This window comes from Paramisgurnus dabryanus, chromosome 9 (genome assembly GCF_030506205.2).
Source record: "Paramisgurnus dabryanus chromosome 9, PD_genome_1.1, whole genome shotgun sequence".
NCBI lineage: Eukaryota > Metazoa > Chordata > Actinopteri > Cypriniformes > Cobitidae > Paramisgurnus > Paramisgurnus dabryanus.
In genome coordinates, this window is record NC_133345.1 from 30,741,240 (window position 1) to 30,764,988 (window position 23,749).

The window sequence follows — 23,749 nt, forward strand, 5'->3', positions numbered from 1 at the left end:
GAATTATGAACATTTCTATGGTATTAAAGATTTAAAACTTATTAAAACATAAAAAACTCTACCGTGATACATATCGTTATCATGATATAAAATTAATCCTATCGTGATAGAAGATTTTGGTCATATCGCCCACCCCTAATACACATGTAAACATTTCTAAAACATATACATGCATGTGTGTACATTTATTTAAACAAAGTTATTATACACAGTTCACACACATATATGATGTAAACAAAAACTTTTATTCTGCTAACGATTAATCACGATTAATCGTTAAGCATCCCTAATACCCAGCCCTAGCCCTTCAGCTCTTTGGCACAGGGATTTAAACGGAGATCAACATTTACGATGAGAAATGTCGGCAAACTGGACTTAAGTAGAGATCAGGGAGCTCATCACTATCCAAGCTAAAGCTGAGATCAATCACCAGCATGACTTAAAATGCATATGCGTTGTATCAAGAGAGAGAAATCAAAGATAATTAGCAACGCTTTGGAAAAAACCTACCAAGTGCAAGACTTCAAATTTCTTACGTCTCTTTATGGGATTTTTATGCACACACAGATTCCGGAAAATCATTGGCAGTGTGAATGAACCAAAAACCAAATGATCCCGGACGCATTTTCCATGTATTTTCTGTAATCAATGTCTGAAATGGGCTAAACGGAACACCCAACCAACATCCATTGTTTAAATAACCATCACAACCAAATGGTGCTTTTTCATTGCATAGTACCCCACGGTTTGGGTCAGGTCGGGTCAGCTCACCTCACTTTGGTTAGCTTTTCCATCGAGTTTAGTACACTTCGGAGTGGGAGGGATTATAGACATGTCGTTATTTGCGCTGCCCACTGCTGTGACATCATAGTGAGACCTTCGTTGTACATTCCCATACATTCATTTATTTCTCAATCTGCCACAAATTTAAAATTAACCACCACAAATAGATGTTTATTCATCGTGTCTCACATGACAGTTTCTGTACAAACACCCGTGGCGTCAGTGGACGCGCTCCGCTGAGCCTCATTTAAGTTGCATATATGTGGTCATGCGCATCACGAATGTGCCGCCACAAACAGCAAGTCTGACAAAAATGTGGTGTTCCTGATTCACAACCTGTGGATGTTTTTCATCACTAAAATGGAGTTGGGGAACTTGTAGCAGAGCACAGAAGACAACAAGTAAGCTGACCCGACCCAAACCGTGGGGTACTATGCAATGGAAAAGCACCAACAGAGTCACAAACTAGTCTGCTGACTATTTGCTTTGCTAAATGAGCTGCTGTGTGGATTAGATTCACAGCTGGGACACCAATCTGCCTGATAGACAGACAGACAGACAGACAGAGAAAATGACCCCGTCTGTCTGCTGCCTGGGTGTCTGTGTTTGTGTTCTTGAAAGATGCTTTGATTGGCTCCTCACTTGCTTTTATCTCTTCAGGTTGAATGTTCAGAAGAGAAGAGCAAGAGGTGCAGTGCTCAGCGGGTAAACAAAGGAAGTAGAAGACAAGATGAGGAAATGCAGAAGAGGTCATGCAAAGATCACTTTAGAGACTTGCTTTGAAATCGAAAACTCTTTGCCAGTTTTGTTAATGCGGCAATTTGCTGTTGGTTAATGTTACTATAAAAACTTACAGCAATAATAATTTGATTTGTGAAGATGCTCTTGAGGATGAACTGGACCTTCGGCCTCCTCCAGATAAATGTGCTGGATTTCAGAAGGGCATTAAATCCCACACGAGCACATTCACATCTCCATGCTGGTATTCGACTCCAAATTTATTTCATCAAATTACTGCATTCAATTCAAATTAAAAACATCACAGCATGGGACTTAAACAAACATTTTTTTACCTTAAGTTGATTGTTTTGGGTACACAACAGCAATTAAGAGTTTGGTTATAGCAATAGTTCACCCACAAATTAACATTTTGTCCTAATTCACTCACCTCCTTAATGACATTGAAAGCATTAGCTGTAAAGTGTATCCTCTTAAAAAAATAAAAACGCTGCACTCATGCATATGTATATATAGACCACTGTGTGCTGCAGTTTTATTTAAACTGACAATTTATTGCGATATGGCAGCGGAGGCCAGTGAAGCGGGTCATACGAACCACATGTGTCACTGTAGATTAGCTATACTAAGATATTTACAATCTTTGTCTTGTTGGCATTGCCACTTTGATGCAGGAATGTCACATACATCTGAAGTTATAGATCTTGCTGTTGCTAAGTAACCATCACATAAGGAGACTGCAACAGGGTGAAAACCTCTTCCCAGCCTTTGTTTATAAGACAAACAAATCATGTGGATGTAGAGGCTGTTGAATAAAAACTGGCCTGGAAACCCAAGGGTTTGGGGTTTAAATGAAGTACACCCATGAACTTATAAAGGGTTGGTGAGATTACCAAAAGAGATGTAATTCATGGTTAGGTCCCTGCTGGAAGCGTGCATGCACACCGGCGGCCACCGTATGTTTTCAATGGTTTCCAATGGAAGCGCGGCACTTTTCACACAAGCCAGCAGCTGGCATTTTTTTCCCAACCTGATCACGAATTTCCGTGTTATAGTCAAAGAATATGTTGCCAATTTTTCCGTGTCATTTTCACGTATTGGTTACTCAAATTTTTTTTTCTATTTCCTTACCATTTTCGCTTGGGTTTGAGGTTAGAACAACTTTCTGTTACATAAAATGACATCCTAACCCAAACCCAACTCTTACCCTAACGTCAGCGACAATTGTATAAAAACCAGATTTTTTTTATAAACCAATAGTTAAAGTGACATCCTAACCCAAACTCCAAATCTAACCCCTAACCCAAGCGACAATGGTTTAAAAATAGGAAAACCAATTGAGTAACCAATATGTGAAACTGACATGGAAAAGAAAGTCTGTGGTACGGATACGGAAAAATGCGGAGATCCGTGACAATGACACGGATAAATGAGCAGAATATTCCGTGACACTACCATGGAACTTTGTTAGATCATGTTGTTTTTTCCACGCTGAGCGCCAGCGCACGGCGGTTTTTCCGCGCTAAACGCTGAGTGCCGAGAGTTGAAAAATATTCAACTTTGGGTAAAAAGCTCAGCTTGTCACGCTCACTTGGCCGTCCAATCACAGTGGAGGAGGGGCGAGACAAATATCACAACAACCAACCGGCGCATCGTTCAACAACTGATAAACAAAGCAGAAGTATCACAGCAATCAAAGCGCTCAGCTGAAAAAAGCTGGCAGTCTGTGTCCGTCTGGCATTTTTTTTAGCTGCGTTTATAAGCTTTGGTGTGCACACCCCCTAAGCGTACTGCAGATACCACGGTACAAGCACGTTGCAATTAAGGAAAAAATGTCGAGCACCAAGCCGAAAACTAATATATATTGTACAAACTGTCATTTACTGGCTTTTAGTGTTGACAGCTTTATTAATGATAATGGGATCGGTTAAGCTTTGACGTGCATGGCACTAGATTGTTTACGGTTTCTGAATAATGTCATTGTAAATAATCTTCTAGTTTGCCAAACTAAAACAGAAAATAAATATATAATGATATATACAGTGACATAAAATTTTCTTTTATATTTTCTTTAAAACTCATTAATATAAAAGAAAGGTATAGGAACCTGCTTCATAGCCCATGAGCTTTCCAGAATTAAGTAGCCCGGTTCTGTGCTCCTACATTTACAGCAGCCTAAAACACATGTGAGTGTAAAAATAAAACAAGGATTTATCTTTCCCGTCCAACTGCGAGGATAATGAAAGAAAGATAGACAGAAACAAAGGCAGTCTGAGTGAATGTCTGACAAACACTAGAAGAACTCCAGTTTTATCAAAGTGTAATTTTTGATTCTGTGAGGAGAAAGTTAATTTTCAAACCGGAGAAATCACATTATGGCTCAGTTCCCAGTAAGCGGTTATCATGGATGCTCTTCTTATGCAACTGTAGGCCGTATCACTTGTCTTTCATAATAAGTGTTTTTCCTGCATAGAGATTTTGGAGGTTGCCGCCTCAACCAAATTTCGTGCCGCATCTTGCTCTTGCCAGGTTTCTCTGTCATGTGGCCTTACGCCACTATGGTGGCGCTGTTTTGTTGTGAGCACAGTGAGGCGCAGACTAAACTTTTCAAAGAAGAACTATCGATCAGCATTAAAGTCGCAATGAAAGTAAAATAAAAAACTGTAATTTGTTTTGTAATATTGTGGTATTTTTTACAAATGATTTATCTGTGAGCTTCATTAATTTAAAAAAATAATCTTTAATCAAAAATGCAAATCTTCTCCCCTCCTAAAAACGATCTCTCTTTACTTCCGGTCATAATGTATGGCAGGTGGGCGGGGTCCGGGAGAATATCGCTGCGATTAGCAATTAGCAACACGACCCAACTTCAAATGATCCAATCAGATCTCGATGGACAAATTCAAATCCAGCCCTGCCTTATTTCATTTCAGAGGCCGCTTTTACTCGGATACATGTCACCACGGGGAAAATTAGGCAATTGATACTTCCGTTTCATGGCCACTTTAAATACTTGCTGAATTTGCCGATCTCATGAACCAATGATTTTATTTACTTTTGTCACTATAGGGCTTCTGAATGTGGATGTAATTTGAGACCATCTTTAGCTAGTGTGAGCATTTTTACAACCCGGCCTGCAAATTTGGATTTCTCTTCTGTGCCTTTACAGAGATATGCTAATTTTTTATGAGGGAGCGCCCCGGTCCTAAAATGCAGCGCGACCGAGGATAAAGCCAATACGGAAGTGACCTAAACTGCAATTAAACTGCTGGCTCCAAAAGAGAGTCGATTCCCATAGACCCCCATGTTAAAATGGCCAACTTTACAGTAGAAAATCATGTGTTTACAGCCTTGGACAAAAATCTTTTTTGTCTATATAGCTAATTTTGCCCTTCATGACAACTGTGATGTGGGTTATTTTTTTTGTAACTCATCCGTTTAAATTATATTAAGCCTTAAAGTTCTGCATAATTAAGGGCGTGGCCACTTGAGTGATGGGTGAACTGCCACTGCTGTCACTAAAATCGAGCTAGGCGGGCGTGGTTTCAGCAACCAGCCACCTCAGCTTCACCCACATCCCGCCCCTTTACCCATTTTCAGATATCCGCGATTGATGCACCCTGACGGCAAGATGGCGCCAGCAGGCACCGCCTACTATTGGCTTAAAAGGCCCTGTCCCAAATACGCACTTCATGTGGACTTTCAGTCTCGTGGCCTTAAATTGCGTGTGCACGCTTAGTCTACGAGTCCGTAGGGTGTCCCATCTGTCATTTTTACACTTCGAAGTGTTCTCATCTGTGCGCCCTTGATGCAGTCTTTGGCGAAACCCGCACTGCAGCAGGATTCGCGCACTTTACCAACCCAGAAGTCCTTTTGAAAGAGCAATCAGACCAGTCAAACGACGGAAGGAAGTAGTTCACACTGACAGGCAATTTCTCTTCATATTTCCGGCTTGACGCTCGAGTCTGTCCCAAAATACAACTCCGGTGCAACCACGTGGACTCGCATCAAGGGTCCCTAAAGTCTGCACTACATGATGTCATCAAAGTGTGGACTCTGAGGAGGACCACAAGTCCAGAGTGTGCCATTTGGGACAGGGCCAAAAACGATCTTCAGAAACCTACGGGTGATGTCACGGACACTACGGCTGCGTCCGAAAGCGCATACTGTATAGTAGGTACTGAATAAGATGAAGTACCTACTTACTTGCCGTTTATAACAGTAGGTACTGTATAGTATGAATCCTGGTAGTATGAATGAGATTCGGACGTACTACATCCGCCATGTTGCTACATCAAGTGACATACGTCGTCATCACGTCATGTCATTCCAGCGCGAAAACAGCGGCATGCCTCTTCTTCTTCGTTGGATAACTCCTCTCCAAGGGCATCATGGGATAGTGAAGTGACCATCGTATGCAAAACACTGCAAAATCTAACCGGAAGTAGTAGGTCATCTGGGTACTTATCGCATACTGTTTTTCGAATACTATGTATTCGGACATACTACTCGCCTCGCCTACTGCATTTCGCTTACTATATAGTATGAAGTAGGCGGTTTCGGACGCAGCATACGTCCATCTTTTTTACAGTCCATGAGCGTGATGACGTCGAGTCTTCACAACCCCATCAAACAGCGTATACAACATATCTATTGCGGACATTGCATCTTCATATTCATATTCAAAATGTTTATTATATGCATGCGTTTTAAAGTTTTTATGGTTTAAACTTTCATTTTACTCGCAGCGCTCTTGTCCGCATACACCTGACGCACACACAGACTGTCATTAAGTCATCTCTCTCGCGTCTACAGTAACCTTATTTGTTTGTCAATAATAAAGAGAAAAATCACTCTCTGCTATTCTTACTTTATAAGAATCAGTGTATATTTAATTGAAACAGTGAAGTTTGTGAAGTGTTTCATTTTCATTACTTTTAACAGGCATACACCTTTGTAAAGGCATATTTAATTACGAGATCTTATTCAATTTATGAGGTCTGCAAATGATTTTCTTCTCTATTAAAACAATAATATAGACTACCTAATTACTGCAAGCAATATAACAAAGGCAACATTTGTGGTATTACTTCATATAGAAAAAAACTAACAGTTACAGTGATAAAAAAGCTTGCATATCAGCTTGAAGAATCAGTATCGGGCATTGGTATCGTCTGATTATGAATACAAGAAATCGGTACTCGGTATCAACTGGAAAAATCCTGATCGGAGCATTCCCAGGTGCTATATTAGCTATATTTCCTGGATGTTGTGCAGGTAAATCAATACAGACATGAAAATGAAAATGTTTGGTGGTTCAACATCGCAATCGCGCATTTACTACATGACTAGTAATGACTCGAAAACGAATTAATCTTTACAAACTAATTCGTTTTAATGAACGGTCAGCAAGCAAATTAATCAAACCTTAGTGAATGTCATCGGAGATCAGTGAGTGAACAACGTAACGGAGGACGTGAAAGAGCCATCTCCACACAAATAATGCACAAATAATGCAAATTATTTATGAACTGTCGTTTTGACTGGCATGAGGTGATGCATTCATATAAAAGCAATGATAGAAGGCAGAGGTGCTAGTTTAACCCAATTCAGCAATAGTAGACTAAAACATAAGGACTTTATATGATTATTAAATATAACACTAATAGATCAAACAAAAAATTACAGAACATTTTTGGGTAACACTTTACTTGAAGGGGTGTTCATAAGACATGACACCTTCATAATCATGACATGCCATTTTATGCATATTTATGAAAACTGTCATTAAGTGTCATTTGTTCAATTATGTCATTTTTAATGCAAAGAGATATCTTTGTTATGACAACTTGATATAAACCAATACATCATAACTTTTCATAAATCTGTCATAAACATGACATAGCAGATTCAATTATCAAACTTAAGAAACTACCAAGCTTTATGGGTTAACATTACATTAAACTGTCATTTAAATGTGATAAAAGTGTTAATACTATGTCAAATATTTTTAAATACCTTAATAAAATGCAACAGACATGTCAAAAGACTATATTTAACTTTATATATGTGCACAATACATACAGAACTTGTTCTTCCTCACACAGAGTTATTTCTAAGTTAAACTAAAAAATATATTTATTCACTTTAATTAACTGTTTTCCAGTCATATGGACCCAACGCTGCATAGCTTAGCCCAATATTAAACTGTTTTCATTATTGTTATTATTATTATTATTATTGAATGACTGATTTTATCATGGAGGAAACTTGGAAAAAACTTTATGAACTAAAGAATTTTCACAACATTGTTATAAAAATATTTGGCAGAGTATTAAGACTTAATGACATTTTAATGACAAATCAATCACTGTTTTATTGTAAAAAGAGGTCAGTTATGTTGTCTTGGTAATGTCAAATTGTCATGACAAGTTATGATGTATTGGTTAATGTCAAGTTGTCATAACAAAGACATCTCAAACAATGTCATCTCTGCATTAAAAATAACGAATGACACTTACAGTTGTCATAAAAGTTCATAAAATCTCCTTCGTGTTCATGGCACGTGTCATGTCATGATTATGAAGGTGTCATGTCAGTCTTATGAACACCCCTTCAAGTAAAGTGTTACCATTTTTGTTTATTATATTAATCAATAAAGGCAGGAAAAATTGTTATTATAAATAAAAAAAAAATGTCATTTTTTGAAAATAAAATATGTTGCATATAAAATGTGATATAAGCATAGTACCACTTTGTTTTGAGCCAGGAAACCCGCTGATAATGCATTTAGTGACTCATTATTTGCCATATAGTCACAACCTCTATTAACCATATCAAAGATTTCAGAAAGACCGTAAACAGTATCCAATGCTCACAAATGACTACTGGTTAATATTATTTCTGGCCTAGTCTGTTATTGGATTACATGAACTGATGAATTATGTACGATGAACGTGTATTAAGAAAATACACGGGGTGAAATGCATTGATACCTGCTGGATGGCATCTGTTGTCTTGTTATGATGTTTGTTTTCTCCGCAAGTGTCAGCATGTGTCCGGGTATCTGTGTGTGCCTGGGGTCTTTAATACAGATTCCTCCGTCTGTTTGTATAATCCTCCTATAGAAGAGACAGAGACATTACTGACTTTATAAACTCATGAGTGATATATCATTGGAAACCAAAGGGCGGATTTCCAAAACATTCAGTCATTGAGATTGTCTGCATTTGCATACTTCATAATTAGATATGAAGCTTTGTGTGTTATTTGGGAACATAACGCCTGCTGGCATCATGCAATTGGACTACAGGGGAAATGGTAAATTTGATAAACGAAAAAACAAAGATGAATGAAAGGTAGATGCACCCGTAATGCGTTCGTAATATGCATATTTATCTTTAAAATTATATAATAACAAAATAATTTTCAATTGGGACTGATAAGACCCTGCAGGAACACATTTGTTATGTAGCGCTGCAGTGACCTCTATTGTACAGATACGGAATAACAAGACAACCACATTATAAATGTCATTTCAGCAGCACCCAATCCATTTCTGGACACGAAAATATCATAGCAAGCAATCTGTAAACAACCACATAGCAATGCCCTCACAAGTTTTGCATTGAAGCACCAATAAATTCCCAGTTTGCTAATGCTGCGGATTGAACCTGTTATGCATTATGATGAAGGTAAAATGAATTATGCTGGGAATGCAGGGAATAAAGCAAATTAATAGTCAAGGAGCGAAGGAATTACTAAACAGACAGCTCATTTAATTTCACGGCACTTTAATGACTGTTCAGGTTGTCGTGCAATAATGTTGAACAGATTTTTTTGTTTGCTTTTCTGAGAAAAATGTGTGGCACTTAAACTTATGCAAAACTGCCATGATGAAAAGCCGCAGGTAAAAGCAAGGGAGCTGTTAGATTGATGCTTATTGACCCAAGTCTCTAAAATATTCTGATCCCCAGATAGTCTCTCCTTCAATTTAATCCAATGGGTATTCTGCTATTTACTCATCTTTCAGTTCAAAATCGAGTTTTTTAGATAAGAACACCTGTTTTTAACAATCCATGTGGTTTTAAGTGTCATTTATGTCTGTAGCACAGATGGTGCAGGACAAGTTTCGTGCTGATGTTTAATGCCTTAGGATTAGAAGATTGCCATGCTTGTCGTAGCAAACAACACAAATACAGAAAAACTATCAGACTATGATCTTTTCTCAAAGCTTGATTTCACAGAAACAGTTCATTACAAACTTTTAAGCAGTAATTGAGGACAGAGACTGACAAAAAGATTAAAGGTGACATAGAATGATTGAACAGGGTATTTATCCTTGTTCTGTGATGTGACATGTAGACAAAAAAAAAATTGTTTGGGTCTGTAATGCCTTAGAAGCTTCCTAAAAACCTCTCTCAGATAGCTCTATTAGGGTGGGGCATTTTAAACAAGTGGTTTTGTACCTATTTGGCTCCCCCTACTGGCTTAACTTGCAATCTCATTACTGATTGGCTGACTTTGCTGCCACTCAAAAAATGTAGCAAATTATTTTAAAGTGGAGGGGCAGTGAGATGCCTGTGATGTCATAAGCATCAGTTTTTCAGATTGGGCCGTTTTCTGGCTGACATTTCTAAAAGAGGAATTTCTATGAGACTGAGATGTTAAGCATGTCTAGCACTTTTTGTATGTTCGTGAATGCGGGTAGACTACCATTATTCAACAAAGACAAGGTAAAACATTTTTTTCATTCTCTGTCCCCTTTAAATAAAACCTGAATAAAAATCTACTAAAGCCACACAACCTTTGTATGACAAACAACACATATTCACAGAGATCGAAACCAACAGTGTGCCAGGTTGTAAGGACAAGATAATAATTAATATGAACAATTTTTCATTTTGTGTGTGAACTTTACCTTTAAAATCTCTTGATTCTTTACATTTACAATAAATAAAACCATGTTTCTTATCTTCAGCTTTAATGGGTTAATAAATACAGCATGTCTGGCAGCACTTGTTGTTGCCGTTCCAGCTGTTTGCATATAACAGTAGCCAGTTACTGCGAGTTTAATAGCTGGGTTTCTATCACCCTGATTTTATGTGCATTTTGAAGTATTGCATAAGAAACAACTCGATGGAAACGCACCTAATTTGTATTTTTTATTTTTTTTGCGAATTTTGAAAAGATTTCCTTAACGTTTGGATGGAAACCCTGCTAATGATGCTCACTGCTCAGCAGCTTTTAAGAAACCTTAGCCAGAGACTCAACAGCGCTGGGACCATCTAATGATCCATCAGAAGAGCGATGAATGTGTGTGTGTGTGTGAGAGAGAGAGAGAGAGAGAGAGAGAGAGAGAGAGAGAGAGAGAGAGAGAGAGAGAGAGAGAGAGAGAGAGAGAGAATTTCCATAAAATTGCCTTATGAATGCATACACATCCCTGAAAAATCCCAAGATTGATCCCGGGATGGGGACCAAACACGCCCTGTTTAAACAAAAGGCAGGAACAATGCCATAAAGATTGTGAGGGTGCATGAGTCATCACCAAAAATTATCATCATGCAGCTCTGTGACCGAGGTGTTTTTGAATGCAGCAACTTTCACAGTTAAAACATATAAGTAAACTGGAAACAGACTGAAAACAATATTACACTAAGTGCACGATTACATTACACGTCACACCCTGATCTCTCTGATGAAGCCAATACGGAAGTGACTAAGGGGCTAATCACACCAACCGCGCTTCAAACGCTTCGAAACGCAAGGCGCGACAAACTGCCTTTTTTAAAAAAGAGCAGTGCGACGCGGCTTTTTATATTGCCGTCGGCGCCGCGTCAGTGCCGTTGCTCACGGCAGAAGTTGAACATTTCTCAACTTTTCAAGCGGCAACGCGTGCGTCAGCCAATTAGATCGCCTTATGCAAATAACCTAGGCAGAGCCAGCCAATTACGTTTATGGAAGAACGGAGCATGTGTAGCGGCCACTGTGATTGGCTGTTGGCCACGCTTCAGACAAGCCTTCCGTTAACGCTTACGCCCCGTGTGAATGTACCGTCAGCGTTCCGTCCAAGGCGCGTGCTGCGGCCGGCGGCAAAAACAGCAAGGCGTTCGGCGCGCATAAACAGCGCGCAACGCTCCCTGCCCATAGAATATCATTCAAAAAAGGTGACTGCAACTGCCATAAACGCTTTTGGTGTGACTGGCCCCTTAAACTGCAATTCATCGACTGGCCGCTTGAGGCTGGCTCCAAAAGGTAGTCAATTCCCATAGACCTCCATGTTAAAATAGCCAGCTTTATAGTAGAAAATAATATGTTTACAGCCTGGTACAAAAATTGGTTTTTGGTCTGTATAGCTTATTTTGCCCTTCATGACAACGATGAGGGGGCGTGGCCACTTGGGTGACGATTGAACAGCCAATGTTGTCACTAGAGTCGAGCTAGGCAGGTGTGGTTTCAGCAACCAGTCACTTCAGCTTCACCCACGTCCCGCCTTTTTACCCATTTTCGGATATCCACGAGTGATGCGCAGTGACACGCGGCCAAGATGACGACGGCAGGCACTGCCTACTTTAAGCTTCAAAAACGATCGTCACGGACAATACGTCCATCATTTTTTACAATCTTTGGTGTTTACGGAATTTTCATGACCTGTGTCCAGGATGCCGTAAACCTGGATTATGTAGTGTACACCATGACTTTAAAAAAATGTAGCTTAAATGCATGAAATTAATTAACAGTGCCATAAACAGCTGTTTAAATTGTAGTCAGAAGAGGTATGGAACCGGAAACAGTATTCCTTATGTCACAACAAGTTAAGAAGCAGATTAGATTTTGAGAAATGGAATCTAAAATTTAAAGCAACAAACAAAAATCCTTGATACTATGACTTGGACAATATATATATATATATCCCTGACTTTCAATGTCTGAATAAAAACTTCCATGATATTCCAGAAATGCCATGACCCTTGGGAACCCTGTAAAACAATCCTGAGACAAATCCCCGGACACATTATCCGTGTATTTTCTGGAATCTCTGTGTGAAAAGGGCTAAAGACTCTGCAGGTTCCAAAATAATGGGTAAAACCCTCACTAAATGACTATGCTAAGTCAAACAGATGAGAGCAGAAAATAGGGCAGGTTCTCACAAAGGCTACATCTCAGAAAAATCCAATACTAATGCAATTTTCTCAACCGATAGTTCTTGAAACCTAATCGATTTATTTAAATTAAATTCTCCTGAAATAAAGATTTCATATAGTTTTAGAAACACTATTGGGCAAACAATTGCAACATCCACTGGAGGTCAAGTATCAAGTAAACTTTACTGCAAAGCAGTAAAGGTAAACTAAAAAGTTTTCAATAAGTTTTGGGCAAGTTGGTCCAGGTTTAACGAAATGAAAGTTGCCTTGAATACATTTAGGCAAAGAAAAACTGAACCAAGTGTTTATATTGTGTTAAGTGTTTATGATCCCATCAATAATGTGACAACTAGCCCCAGATCTTTCCTCAAAGATTGTGGCCAAATTGCAAAATAGTCCATAAAACACACAAAACAGTTATACAGCACACAGCAAACTGAAGAAAAAACTTAGGGACGTCCACATAAACTCAAAAGTTTGTTTAAAACAGCACTTTTTCTTTGAAGCAATCTTAAATTCATTACACAGTTTCTCAGCCCTTAGAAACTCATTGAAGTTTTGTTAAGGTGCAAGACGTTATGTGTATCGAGTCTTTTTTGTTACTAGATCAAAATGTAGAGGTGTCAAATGATAATCCCAAATGAAACTTACATCAAGCTGTGTACGAATCCCCAAACTATTCCCGCAGAGCTGTTGGAAAACACCAACATCTCATGCATTTCGTGACCAACATTATAAAGGAGTGCTACAATGAAACTAAATCAGTCAAGTGTACGTCCAATGAATAATAAAATCAACTCTGAACAATTTTGTTTAAGTCTACAGTATTGAGGGACTGTTTGATCTCTGTTCAGAATGAGCCTCAAACCCTCAATTATTTTACTATCTGAGAAGAATATAAACACAATCACTAAGAGCAGAAATATAGATGTTTTAAAAACTGCCATTGTTTGACTGAATTATTACTGTGATATCTGTGCACATTCATAATGCATATGGACAGGCAGATATAAAAGAAATCATATCAAGTTAGTGATTGTCGAACAGTGGACACATTTTTATCAATAATAAAATAAAATAATTTGCTTTTATGCAGATGATATACCCAATTAAACATGTGTTGGAAAATGTTTAATTAAATATTGATTAATCGTGTTGTTTTCTTCAAGGTGAAAAGGGAACCATTAATGGCTTAAAGGTGGAAAAGAGGATGTTTGTTTTATACATTTTTGCAATATTACTTGAAACTGTCTTTACTAAATGGTAAAAGACTATTTATTAGGTGCACTGAAAGTAATAAATTTAATATACGTCATCTGTGCACAAGATAAGGCCTTAAAAATATCAGCCAATTGCTCTTGCGGTCATCGCAATCATCATTGGCCCTCTGGTTTGTCAATCACTGCCATTACGATCCTTGTGAGATACGTGCGCGCTCCAGTAACTTTACACAGGCGACGCATGCGCATAGCGCATGAAACTCCGTCTTAAGTTTCGGTTTGTTTTCATTGTCGATCCTGCTTTCCTCCTCGAATTTGCACCATGGAAAAGAAAAAACCCGAAGTAGGACGCAAAAGAAAGACTTTTTTAAAGCCGCTGGGAATAGGAGAAAATTGTCAGAAGAACGTAACTTAATGTAACCAGAGTCGTTAATGGAGAAACATTTAAACGCTGGAGAGCAATGAATGAACAGAGAGGTGTCAAGACAGACGCGCAGTTCGCAAAAAATCTTCTCAACAGGTAACAGTGATTATTCTTTCTTTATGGATGTAATTATTGTTGTACTGTTATTCAGGTATATTGACGTTGTTATTGTACTGTAGTTGTAAGGCAGTGACCAGTCTGCTACATGCTAGTTGAAATGGGAGTAAGTTAGCGTCGACTGATCTAACGTTTTAACGTCTTATGTGTTTATTATCATATCATTTCACACAATGAATTCACTGACGCGACACAGCATATGCCTGTGGCAAACAAACACTCGTTCGTGCACGAGTTTAGGAAGGCGTTCCCTAGAAATGAGCTGTGAAGGCGGGAGGCTGTTCTTACGCATGCGCTCATTTAAAAAACTCAGTAACCGTTTTTGGGTTCTCGGTCGGCGAAAAACATCGTCTTTTGCGCCTTTAATTAAGTTAAATAAGTATTTTAAAAAAACATATTTGGAAAAACCTTAGCGCCATATTTATGTGTTTCAAACGCTTCGAAACAGTGAATCGTTTTTTGAAACAATTGATTCGAAGCTTCGAAAAGCCTGGTTTCTTCCATCACTACCTCATGTTACAAATGTTGACAAACGACAGTAAAAACTAGAATACAGGTGCGATTAACATTACAAACCAGGCACAACGTTTTTTGTCGGTAAATAAAATGCACCTTCATACAATAAATGTAATATTTGCAAAACGGGTACATCTGAGCAGTTAGATAAATACTCACCTTTTTCTTCTGACATCCTAGTGCTTTATTATAACAACTGTTACCATATTGTATGATAAAACAATCGTATCAAAATGCTATTAAGTTACCATAGTTCATGCCAAAGCCACTTTGACACAACGGTTGTTGTTAGTACGATCAAACTAATTTGGTGGTTACTTGGAAACTGGTTGTCTCGTCTCCTTGAAGTGATTTTGGCGGGAGAGAGTGACGTAACTAATGCGAATTATGATTAAAAGCTGTGGTCGCAGCCTCCGAAGCACACGAATAGAATGTAAATATAAGACGGCCTTCGGAGGACCCATAAGTTGCGTCACCTGCTGTACGCGCCCACCGTGCCTGTCAGCGGGACACAGCGAAGACATTTCTGACTTGTTAATATAAATATGGACCAGACAAATATTAATTTTATTTTAGAAAATATGACATGTTGATGTAGATAAAACTAACCGTATATTAAATTAATCAATCATAGAAATGTACGCAACATACATTGAATAATATTAATACAAAACATAACTTATAATACTAAAAAAGTGACAAGAAACTTTTTTCTGATAGAAACACGCATTTATTTATTAAATATATATTTTTTAATTCGTTCTATCCTTACCACAGCGGAGAAATAAGGAGTCATTTTAAAGCTTCATTTTAAGCAGCCTTAATAGGGACAGCTGAGACCTTTCAGACTTTTACAAATTATTATGGGGCTTGATATAAAACATTTTTTAAATGACATATTGATTTGATTGAAGATACAGATTTAACTAATATATATAAAATTTACCAAACTTAAACATACAAAAGTACAAACGCATACACAATTGCAGCAATAAAATTAATTCACCTCACTAAAACATCATTTATAATAGTAAAATATTGACAAGGACCTTTAATTAGCTAAATATAGACTTAAATTTAACTATAGTTATGAATGTTTATTTTAAAATTATAAAAATACACAGACGTGCATTGAATCTTGGGAAGGCATTGAAGGATCCATTTGGAGGCTGCATGTGAAGGAGCCTTCGAATTGGGACAGCCTTCATCGCGGCCCGTGACGTCATTGGCCTTCAAATACGGACTTTGAAGGACGCAGCCCCTAAATTGGAGAATTGGGATGCACCCAGTCTCTTGAATGAGTGAATGAAATCGAGCGCGGACACTGGGCGCCATCTTGTGTCGAGACGCGGGAGTTCACTTGGTTGGCACGCAAGTAGCGGCTTGCAGTTGAGGGTACATCACATCGGTTGTACACTTTTGTTTATGTCCACTATAATTTAGGGCACCACTACAAAATGCCTGTCCCCTCAATCAATCATTGTTTAAGGGTATAGGGAGCTATTTCAGACAACATGTGTTGAGCCACACGTTGTCATGTGCATAAAGAAGTTCTTCACAATTAAATATTCTAAAGTTTGACAGAAATTTGTATATTTGTTATAAAAATAAAAAATAACCAAGAAATATAAGACGTTTACACCTCAACAGAAGCTCAATCCCCCACCTTGAATGTTCAGAAGAGCAGCTGTTTCTGATAAAACAGCTTGTTTAATCCTTGTTTTGGTGGTGTCAAGGGTCACAGGTGGGGCCCGCCAAAGACCATTTTTAATAGTAGTCACATATTGGCCACATAGAGTGCCCAACCTTAGCCCCTTCCAAAAGGACAAAACTTGCTAGTGGTGCCCCAGGCTGGTGTTTAGCTTTAGACCATTTAAAAACATTAACCAGGTTAAGATGTTATGGTTTTTGCACAGGCATCAGCTTATGACGCAACCTAATACGTGGTTAAGCTGGTCTGCTTACAACAATAAACAGTTGACCCAGCTGGTTCATCTGTTTATTTACTTTCCCAATCTGGTTTCTTTGGCCATGCACTCACTGGCCAGAAGAAAAGCCTAAAAACTCAAATACAAGATACTGTAAATGATCAGACATAATGAGGTCACTGAACAAATAAACAATAACACTGAAGACATGGGAACAATTTTTTATTATGCATTTCACAATAAATCCAAATATTCATACCAGAAAATACTTCCATCTTTTACTAACGTAAAAACATTACAGTAAAAGTGTTGCTGTGATGTTTTCAAAAATGCAGTGAAAATAATAAAATCTAAAAAGGGCAAACGTTTCGTCTGTCTGAAGGCGTACAGTCCTCTTGTTTTATGGTACATACTTGTAAACGTATGGAATGTATTTTTTTACTGTACAGACACGCAGAGACATACCCTGCAAAACGAAACACATGGTTTCTGCTGGGGGAAACACCCTATAGTCGAAGATCTTTATTTTATAAAGAGAAAAACAAACATACTAAACATATCTATACAAAACTTTGTTGTAATAATATATTTTTCATCCTCTTTTAACTTCCTGTTTAAAAACAGCAAGTGAAAAAAGTAATTTTAATGATTCGGTTTTCCATTCTTTTCAACTCTCAATCTTTGCCTTTTATCATTTTTTTCAGTCTCAATAAAGATGATGAGGAAGAGGTGGTTTGTTGTTATAAATGCTGCTGGATTTCTTACAAACCAGAGAAAATAAAACAGCATGTACTTGAAAAATATATGCACATAGTTTTTACCCCAAACAAAAAAATAAAATAATAATGAAGCTATTTTAAGAACCATTAACATTGCACTTATATTTATGACAATCAAACATATTTCCTCCCAAATTCACATTACTAATATGCACGTTGGACGTTTTTGTCTTAATAATTCTCATCACTGTAATATTTTTAATGCATTGCAAAAAAAAAAACAGCAATACAATGGTCACATTTAATTTAAAAAAATTCTAGAAATAACAAATAAATAATTTACAATATATATTTTCTTGCATTACTGAAATGAGAATTTATTTTTGCACGATAGGAATAGGGGAGGCAAACATGTTTATTTATCATTAAATAAACTCACAATGCAAAACTCTCCTAATGGATTTCGACCCAGATACACTGAAAAAATAAAGGCTGGATTTTTGCATATTTTTTTTTTTTTTTTGCATTTTCCATTTTTACAACAAACGCAAGCATGAAATTTTTGCATCCATTTTTTTAAGTAGGTATTGAATAGAATTTTAAGCAATTTATGCAAAAGTGGGTGCAGAAATGATGCACTTAAGTAATTCCAGCGTATTATTTTTTACAGTGTAGTTTTTGTGAAATTTACTGTCGTATGCTCGGCTTGAAATAAAAACCAAACACAACTGGAAGTTCAGATTGGCATGCCAGATTCATCTGAAAACTAACAGCGTGTGGCACAGTTTAAAACGGTGAATAATTTCTGTGGGTCTCAGACTCAAGGCACAAATTCAGCTCTGGGCCATGGAGGAAATATTATGTGTCGTGTTGCCATACAAAACATAAGCAAGCCATGCAGAGGAGGCAATTTTAACATTTAAAATAAAAACAGCGCCCCATTTCTGACTAACAACACCCAAAATCCCCTGCATGCAAGAACTGTAACAAAAAACAGCAATACCCTAGTGCTTGCTCATATTTACCATCTATCAACATCAGCTTAGTGACACACAGACTGCAAACCCAAAGCAATACAAAATATAAGTGTTGCATTCAATAATTCACTGTGTTTAACTCTTTCAAACTTTTTTACATATATTAGTTAAAAAATTGTGCCCGTCATGCTAAACCTTGCTAATATACCTCTTAATTTTACATGGTCGATAAAGTCTGAGCTCACTTTAAAGTTTTAATAGTTTTGTTGCACGAACAGTGTCCATTACAACACAACCCTGTGGCTACATAATAAAAGTCCAGCTTGTCTCCTGTGAAGTAGACATGAACGCAGGTCTGTATCTCTCATGCATTAATCTATTTAGTGTAATTCAGTCACATACATGCCGTTTATCTAATATTTAAATGTATGAATCTCACAGAAACGTCCTCATCACATTTCACCCCAAAATTAATATATAGAAAATATATTTTGCATAAACATGCAATGCGGATACTACTATGATGCTTAAAAAGTTGTCATTTAAATAACAAACTATTTTACTACAAAAAGAAGAACATGTAATGAATTACACAATTTTTGTGTTACATTATCCTGAAAATAAATCTCAGTGGTCCTACAACATTATTTCTGATTTGATTTTGGGGTGAAACATGAGTTGGACAAACAAGTTCTTAACAGTTTTATTTTAGATTAACTCTCAGATAATTGAGTAATCACCTGCATGGGTGAATCTCATGAAAATGTCTGGATACAAGTTTCCAAAATTAGGATCATTAAGATTGCATTTACATTTTATGTCACAAATCGTATGGGTCCAAAAAACATGTTTTGTAAAAACAAAATGCATTTTTTTTTCATTTTGTGATGAAATATGTGCCAGACATTGACAGGGCTGCGTTTGGCCTCATACCCACATCACCTGAGAGTTTGTGATAATAATATTCATAATAATAACAATAATAATACAAAAAACTAAAAATTAAACACCACCCATAATAGATAAGAGATATGAAAGTGTAAAATAACTGTTAAAAGAAGTCTCTGTTCAGTTTGTTTATCTCCTGCGGTGATCTGAGCGCTGTTGTGTATTCACAGACCAGACTAGTGTGTTTGTTTAGGAGTGTTACCGTTAAAGAACCGTTCAAAGGTCTTTCTATGACAGAAAGGTGTCATTAAAATGTATAGGATTATAGGAGCAGCTTTCATTTGTTTACTGGTCAGTCTGAGTGTCAATCTCACAGAGCGAGTGGGGAGACAGTGCTGGTACTGGTTGGGGTCGTGTTGGGCGAGGGTGTGTTCTTTGGAGGAGCCAAATCCAAGAGAGCACGAACGGTCCCGGTCACCTCGGATAAACCTCTCTCTTCCAGGATATGGAGAGGCAGACACAGCTGACTCTGTGACCACACACACACACAGAGACAGAGAGGGCGAAACAAAAAGGATGGGGGAAAGAAATGACATGTCAATGAAAAAACAAATTATAAGAAAAAGAACTCAAAAATGCAATGTTTAAAATGAAGCAACTTAACAATGAAGACAAAACAAAACTAAATCAGATAAAAGCAAAGCATGAGTTCAAATCAGACATTGTGAAATTTGGAAAACGTAAAGAAGGATGAAGGTGAGACAGGACAACAGGAACAAGTGAAAGTCTCTCACAGAGATAACCCCAAATATGATGAACATTTAACAAGGGGCCCCTACCTAAAATATATCAATTTATATATTTTTATGTATAACAAATATAATTGGCTAAAGTGAAAAATGTATTTATGCAGATACATTTATTTGTACTGACAACACATCTTGTTTCATAGCTTTACAGGAATACTGCCTTACTGAATGAGACTATAATAATGACAACGCACTAGAAAAATACAAAGGAAATTTAAACAATTCTGGAAGTCAGAACTGAGAGATTAACAACTAATAAATAATTTTGTATTTTTAAAGTTTTCTACGGACCCCCTAGACCCCAATTTAAAACCTCCTGTGTCATCGATGTTGATACAGAGCGATGCCACAAACTTGTTACAGGGACAAAGATCCCCACATGATTTTAAGTTAATTTATTAGGGTGATAGCTTGTTTCTTATAGGGCTTAAACTAGCAACCTTCTGGTAATAAACCCTGTTTGTAAAAAAATCAACATCAACAAATAACCTGCAAAACCTAGATGATCATTTTGGTGGAAGATTATAAAGTCGGGGATGCACAGATACAAAATTTTAGTGCGGATATTCAAATACTTGGAAATAACATCTACAGATACCGATAGATACAGACTACTTTGCATTTTACTCCTTGTTTTTTTTACAGTCATGAAATCCTTCGAAGTTTAGAGCGTACAAACTACAATTCTGTTGTTATTGTGAGCCAAATCATCACCCAAATAATCACACACAGTGAGTTCTGATGCATTTTCTGCTCCTTTTGATTGCCAGGATATAATCTGCCCTGATCATCGGCTTTAAACAATCGTCCGTTATCCGATAGTGGGAAAAATGCTGTTTTGCCGATACATATATAGGCCAATATATCGATGCATCCCTATTTGAACTATTTCCCTCAATTTTTTTCCCTCAAAAAAATTGCCAGTCAGCGAAAACATTTTTTATGATTTTCACAAAAGTTTAATGCCTTCCAGAAATGTTTCTTCTTAGTTATACAATATTAGTGATGCGCAGGTTGGGTTTTTTTCAACCCGCGGGTCCTGCTTTTATGAAATATTTGGCCCACCCAAAACCACCCCGCACCACTGTATCTATTTTTACAACCCGCCTGGACCCGCCACTATTAAAATAGACATAACCTTATCAAAGAAGCTAATAAAATATGACAATATACATTTCCAAATATTTAATATAGGCTATAGCGAATTAAACGCAACATCAGGGTTCCCTCACCTTAGTTAACTTCAAATTCAAGGACCTTTCAAGGACTTTCCAGGTCCAGGACCCTCAAATTCAAGGACTAAATGTGGGGACACATTTCAAGTGAGAGCAAGGTTACATCGTGTTACCTTTTAAGATACATTGTTACAGTTCCCTTTTGAAGGAACTCACGCTCCGTCACTGCGGTGACACTTTGGGGACGCCTCCAGGGGTAAGTGTGTCTGAATGTGTATATCAAATTCAACCAATGGTGAGGCTTAACGACAAAGGCAGGGAGTATATCGGTATCTGAAATATTGGCAAAGAGGGCATTACAGAGATGCAGGAAGTATGGCAAGGGAGACGCAGTGTCTTGTTCCCTTCTCAGGGAACAACAGTTACATATGTAACCTGAGATGTTTTTATGTGTTAAAGCATTTTGGTATGAATCAACATTCGCATACAGAAGATATATAAGCATTTAAAGCGAACAGTTTAGCACGTGTGCTTAAAACGTCTATGATATTTTTATGATATTATCCTACACAGGAAATAATCTGGATTTATTTTTTTCAGAAAACTTCTTGCATAAAATAGATTCAAGCACTTTCAATGACCTGTATCTATGTATGTATATTTTAACCCCCCCCCCCCCAATTCACAAACTTCTAAGGATTTTTAAGGACCTGTGGGAACCCTGCAACATACTTTTTTTTTAATGACCCAACCTGCTCTGCAATAAAGTGACAATTTCCTTACCCGCCCCGACCCGCAGGTTATGAGACGACCGACGCATCACTATACAATATTTTAAATGAAAGAACAGACCCTCTGTTTTAAAACAAACAAAATAAAAAGGTTTCATCCTATCTTCATTTGTTCACTTTTTGTCCACCTCTCAAATATACCAAATTTTGAACAGAAAGCTGAAATAATTGCATTTTTGTTAAGGACTTTTAATAGAGATTAGATTCAGAGCGATGATCAAAACATATTAAGAGTTTTTACTGTTTTTGGATCAGTGGATACTTTAGTGTTTTATAAGTTGGGTATGAGCGCCACCGTGATGGCCAGTTGCCGTAAAAACTGCATTGGCAAGGAAGCGTTTTCTGTTAATTGATGAGATAACTCGTCAATGCCGGAGACAGAGTTAAAGCCACTTCCACTTTTTAAACTGACAAATCATACATAAAACCAAAAATGTTTATTAAGTAAATAAACAAGGAACATTCCACACTCAAAAAAAATATTTTTGCACCTTGTCTAATTTACTTAAATGAAACAAGTTAATACAACACAATTTTTTATTTTTTGTCTCAACCTATTTTTATAATGTTCAATCTGCTTAAATTTTAAAAAATTACATGAACTCAATAATTTTATATTGGGACCACATTAATGATTTTTGTTGCTATTACTTACTGGGCCGTGAATCTGTATTTCCCAGCATGCTTTGCATGCAACTGCCTTTGGAGAGTAATTTTTTTAATTAAGTGTTATTTTATGCATTTTTAGGTATAGAGAAAGACTTTATAGTGTTTAATGTTGGTTTATCTTATCGATTTAGAAGATTTTGTGTTATATTTTTACGAATTGTTTGGTTACCATCGTACAGAAGAGTGGCGCTTGTGGTTAAGTTGTGGATGTGACATACATACTTATTTTAAAAAGCACTAACTGTGTTAATGACTGTTTGAAGAGCAGTCTCTTTTCACATGTTCATCCAATGTGTCATTAGCATGCTAACGTGTGCTTATGCTAATTAGTATTATATAGAAACTGACAATTGGTTTAACTAGACTTTTTTGCTTGAATGAACTTGAATGAATTGCGTGGAAAAGTTTTCCTTAACTGAATTTAGTTTATTGAACAAGATATTTTTATGACCAATATAAATGTATTTATTAAGTTGGTGCAACAAAAGATTATTTGTTTAAATTAATTTATTGTATTCTTGTTGTACAAGCCTAATCTAATTTCGTGGAAAAGTTAGTTGATTGAACAAACAATTTTTTTTAGTGCACGGTGGAAAGCACAGGAACAGTTTTACCAATTCTGATCCAACTTATAACTGAGACACAGACATCAACCAGAGAAACACAGATTTAATAAAGAGCAGTGAGAAAATGATCGAACGTAAGAAAGAAGAAAGAGGCCCAAACTAACAACAGAAGGTTAGATTTTATTGTAGAAAAGCAGAGGACAACAGTCAGGCTTGTAGGAAAATCAGACATCATGACACGCACATCTGACAGACACATACATCCATACTGTACTAAACTGTATT

General features: G+C 37.1%; 1 protein-coding gene across 1 annotated transcript in view; it reads right to left on the minus strand.

Moving 5' to 3' along the window:
- Window positions 1-18,228: 18,228 nt before the first annotated feature.
- The window catches only part of lrch3 (leucine-rich repeats and calponin homology (CH) domain containing 3), a 44,371-nt gene continuing 38,850 nt past the window's right edge, over window positions 18,229-23,749 (minus strand). Inside the window, exon 22 of the mRNA XM_065283710.2 lies at window positions 18,229-19,983. Within this exon, the coding sequence (XP_065139782.2) occupies window positions 19,825-19,983 (159 nt within the window). The 3' untranslated portion in view covers window positions 18,229-19,824. The remainder of the gene's footprint in view (window positions 19,984-23,749) is intronic.